The sequence below is a fragment of the Lactuca virosa genome, chromosome 2 (genome assembly GCF_052849685.1).
Source record: "Lactuca virosa cultivar CGN04683 chromosome 2, Lactuca_virosa_CGN04683_v6, whole genome shotgun sequence".
NCBI lineage: Eukaryota > Viridiplantae > Streptophyta > Magnoliopsida > Asterales > Asteraceae > Lactuca > Lactuca virosa.
The window spans coordinates 304,361,108-304,366,155 of record NC_136427.1 but is presented as its reverse complement, the minus strand read 5'-3'; the positions used below and the strand labels follow the sequence as shown (position 1 = coordinate 304,366,155).

General features: G+C 39.4%; 1 protein-coding gene across 1 annotated transcript; it reads left to right on the top strand.

Annotated features, from left to right (window-relative positions):
* Nucleotides 1-625: 625 nt before the first annotated feature.
* On the top strand, nt 626-1,123 carry LOC145158738 (agamous-like MADS-box protein AGL80). The gene has a single exon (XM_079077595.1). The coding sequence runs from the start codon at nt 626-628 to the stop codon at nt 1,121-1,123; it is 498 nt and encodes a 165-aa protein (XP_078933721.1).
* The last annotated feature ends 3,925 nt before the right edge of the window (nt 1,124-5,048 follow it).

The window sequence follows — 5,048 nt, the reverse complement described above, 5'->3', positions numbered from 1 at the left end:
TTTTCTCACTCAAAACCCGGTTTCTCATAAGCGTGCCAAACACATTGATCTAGACTACCACTTTGTTAGAGAACTTGTTGCTACTGGTAAACTTCACACCAAGTATGTCTCCACCAATCTCCAGGTGGCCGACATATTTACTAAGAGTCTTCCGCGTCCTCTTTTTGAGAAATTTCGAGCCATGATCCGTCTTGGCTCGAAATGGTTTAACAGAATATTTTGTGTTTTTTTTCTCTCTTTGTTAACCAATTTAACAAATAAAGTTAACATGAAAAATAACCAACTTTTCAAATAGCTTACCCTCTTTAACAAAATAAATGGTGAACAAAAACAACAATGAACCCGACTTAAATAACAGGGATAAAGATCTGCTTCTCATAGTTGGTTTTTTTTTTTTTTTGAAAACTATATTGCATTAAAGTTGCAAAAAAGATTATTTAACGTTTATGGTCAAATTATGACAGGTGACAACTCATGCATGACTAAGAAACCAAGATACTAATTAATGCTCTCTTGTTTTTATCTAAGCAAAACATATGATCTCAAATAAATGTTTCAAAACTATTTGTAAGTTCTTACATTTGTACACCCAAGATCTCCTTGGGGAATCTACAATAACCGAAACATGGCAAGAGCTAAGGTAAAACTTGCTAGAATTCTTAATGAAAGCAAGAGACAAGCTACCCTCAAGAAACGGAAGGAAGCTTTGATCAAAAAGCTGCAAACGATCTACATGGAGTGCAGGGCGGAATCATGCATGATGATCTGTGATGGTCCAAATGATCCAGGCACAAACGACTCAATGGTATGGCCATCAAGGCAAGAGGCTGAAGAAATGATATCTGGATTCATGAGTTTACCTGAGCATCAAAGAAGCAAGAAGATGATCACTCATGAGAAGTTTCTTGAGAGTATATTGGTACGAGAGAACAACAAGCTACAAGCATTGAAGAGAAAGAATGGCCAAATGGAGATGGAAGATATCTTGCACAAACTCCTAATTGAGCCTGCCTCTGTTGAATTAGAGAGTGAGAAATTGAGTCAAACATATTTTTATATAGAAGATTTGATCCAAAAGATTGAAAGCAAAGAAAGTTCTTCCCAAAATGTTGGTTTTCCTTGATGGTTCTTTGTTTTGTCAAATCTTTAGTTTAGTGTCCCTGTCCGAATAGGCAAATAACCAAACCATGTCTCTCTTTCAGCCTTTATTATTGGAATTTCTAGTTGTATCGTTTTGTCTAAATGAAAAAAACTTGGTATTATTATTTTAAATAGTGTTTACGTGGTATTTGTTATACTACTTGAAAGGAATATGGGGATCTGCCTAATTTTAATATTTTTGATCAATTGTTTCGTAAAAACAACTACAATCATTTTAATTTTGAATGTTTAAGATAATTATATAGAAAAATTTTCAAAATAAAATCTTCTTATTTGTATAATATTGAATGAGCAACCAAAAATACACATTTGTAGGAGAAAGATTTTCTACACAAATTTTTTAGCATGGCAAATATTTGAAAACAGTTGCTACAAAAATATTTCATTATTATTTATTTTTAACTTTTTGATATTGTAAAAATTAAAAGGAAAAAAACAATATTAGCTTATTCCCTACAAATTATTGGTGGTTTAATTAAATTCCCTACAAGGGGATATATGTACATCTGTTATAATATTTTTAAACATAAAAAAAGGTAAACTTTTATCATATATATTAAATGTGTTCACAAGATCTTTTAGTGATTATGAGAGTTCTTAGTTTTTTTTTAATGTTTATTAAATAATGTGTGTGTATATAGGAATGATCATTTGAGAACTCAAAGTTTCTCGAGAACCCGAGAACGAAAGGTGGAACGTTGGATCAAAAAAAGGAAAGGTCGAGATGCAAGGTGGCGTTTTTGTAAATAAGTAGACAAAAAGAGAAGGAGGGGTATCATAATTAATTCAGTCAGGGGTATTATAGGAATAAAAGTATAATTAAATGATTTATTAAATCTAATATCTGATAAAATAAATTTTCATCTCTCTCTCTATCCTACCCGTTTTCCTCTCTCGCTCAAACCTACGATCCATCCTCCGACGAATCACCTCCGTCGAATAGCCTCCAACCTCCTCCATCATCCGCCGTCGATCGCCTCCCTCCTCCTTTCACCAGCCACCTCTACCTCTATCGACCGCCACACTCCTTGATCTCACGTTCTTCATAGAAAAAACTCCACTGAAGATGCTTTGATTTTGAATCGGTTTGTCCGCCATTATTGCACATCCGTTCTCCTTTGTTTCTATATCATCATCGGACTACTCCATTACGATCGAGATCTCTCTTCTTACCCTATCGTTGCGCCAACTACTGATTAGATAACAGAAGGAGAAAAGGATAAGTGTTCTTCATTTATTCTCATATTTGTAACTAGCGTTGCTTGTTTTCTATTTTATTTCTCTAATCTTGAATATTGTATTAGTTTTCTTCACCTTGATGGATTTTCAACCGTTCAGAGTTGGAAAATATCTTTTGTTTGTTTTTAGCACACAACGTGTTTGTTGAAATGCTTCAAAGAATGTTTTCACCATTTACCTTTGTTAATTGTGCTTCTGTATTGGTAATTTCATCCCATTGACTATGCTTCTTGTGACCTGCCACCTGAGGATATTTCCAAACCAAATGATTGGCAAGATTTTGTTGACTAGCTATCACTAAAGATGATGCTACAATGCCAAATTAGGGAAATATTTGTTAACTATTAGAAGTTAACTTGGAAATCCACATTTACTTTCTCAGTTAAGTCATGCTTTATGTCATAAGTAAAGAAGAAGTGGTTTGTGTAACGACGTAAATTTTAAAACAATTTTTCATTTTTCAAACATAATAAAACTCATATGATATTCTCAAAATCTCGTGTATCAAATGTCATCACAATAAAACATATCCCAGAATCTTAACACATAATCCTCTGCCAGTGTGTACAAATCATTACGGCGCCTTCCCGCGATCCTCGCTGGTACCTGAAACACATATCACATAACATGGTAAGCATAAATGCTTAGTGAGTTCCCCAAAATACCACATACAACACATAAGCCACTCGAGGCTATAACTCGGTATGACCCTCCGGTCAATGTGTCTCAGCGGGACCCTCCAGTCCCGTAGCTCGTTGGACCCTCCAGTCCGGTCTAGCTCATTGGACCCTCTGGTCCGGTCTAAATCGTTGGACCCTCTGGTCCAGTCTAAATCGTAGGACCCTCCGGTCCGGTCTATATAACACATAGCATACATATATCACAATGCACATAAACTCAAACATACACATAACACATAAGACCCTCCGGTCTGCACATAGTTACCACTCTAGGTAATGTATAGTGAGAAGATTCACCTCGGGTAATCTCGGAAAGTCTCGAACTCGAATCACTGATCTAGCCTCCGCCTAATCACATAAAGTAATTATCACTAATTAATACAGCTCTCAAAGGCTAGACTAGTCCCTCCCTATATTCTCTCAGAAGGGGAAAAGACCATTTTACCCCTCCAATGGTCCAATGTCCAAATGTTGACCAAACTCTAAAAGTCAACCCCAATCAACGGTCCAACTTTGACCGGACTCGTCGAGTGCACTCGGGTGACTCGGCGAGTCCATGCGTGTCCTCTGAATCCTCCTAAGGCCTCACTCGACTCGTCGAGTTAACCTTTCTCTCGACGGGTTACCACTGATCACGAATCGTGGTGCAACACAATCCGACTCGTCGAGTCCTCTCATGGACTCGACGAGTTCCTTCCATGAGAATGCTCAAACGACCTTCTGAGGTCAGATCTGTTTCTCTAAGTTATAGATCTGACCTTCTAACACCCAAAAGTCACATAAAGGTCTGAACTTTATGTTCATGCATCGCACATATGGCTCTATTTGATGAAATAGCTCTAAAAATGGAGTCCTAGGCTCAATACTCTCATGTAACAGCATAAAGCTTGGTTGTTGGGACACTCTGGACCTCTCAAGGTCCAGATCTAAAGTCTATTCCTCAATGGGACTTCACATGCTACATATTCCAACTAAAGAAAAGGTAAAGAAACCCTAGATTCAAGAGATCTACTATATACACGAAAACAGGCATGGATTCATACCTCAACAGCAACCTTTGGTGAAGTAATGGTAGGTCTGAGCTCCTCAATCAGCCTAGCTTGAATCCCCTCTCTCCTTCTTGCAAGAATGCACTAAAGGTGATGCAATTAGCTCCTTCCCTCACTTTCTATGCTCTCTGGTTCGTTAGGGTTTTCTCAAGTGGGTGTGTGGCCGCAATGAGGGCCATAAGGACCCTTAAATAGGGCACATGCGTGAAGATTTAGGGTTTCTGTCCACAGCGCGGACTCGTCGACTCGTCGAGTCCATTCATTAATCCTAGTCAGCAGTCGCAATCCTACTCGACGAGTTTAGGTGTCAACTCGTCGAGTCCCTCTCCTTGACTCAAAAATAAATACTCAATTTATGATACTTGGAAATCCGGATGTTAAAATTCTCCCCCACTAGAATCAGACTTCGCCCTCGAAGTCTCGCTCTGCAAACAACTCTGAATGCTGCTCCCGCATCTCCGTCTCCGGCTCCCAAGTCAGCTCGGACCCTCTCCGATGTTGCCACTGGACCTGAACCAGGGGCACCTCTTTGTTCCTCAGAACCTTGATCTTCCGATCCAAGATCGCGATCGGCCTCTTAATGTAATTCAGACTCGCGTCCACCTGAATATCCTCTAGTGGGACAACCGTCGTCTCATCGGCTATACACTTCCTCAACTGGGATACGTAGAAGGTATCATGGATCTGACTCAACTCTTCATGTAGCTCCAGACGGTATGCTACCTTACCCACCCTCGCGGTCAACCTGAACGGACCAATGTATCGGGGCCCCATCTTGCCCCTCTTCCTGAATCGGATCACTCCTTTCCAAGGAGATACCTTCAGGAGTACGAAATCTCCAACCTGGAACTCGAGCTCGGATCGCCGCCTATCCGCATAACTCTTCTGACGGCTCTGGGCTGTCAGTAACCTCTGTCTG

Bases quoted from the DNA above. Each gene is read 5' to 3' on its own strand.
- LOC145158738 (XM_079077595.1), top strand. From the start codon at position 626: ATGGCAAGAGCTAAGGTAAAACTTGCTAGAATTCTTAATGAAAGCAAG.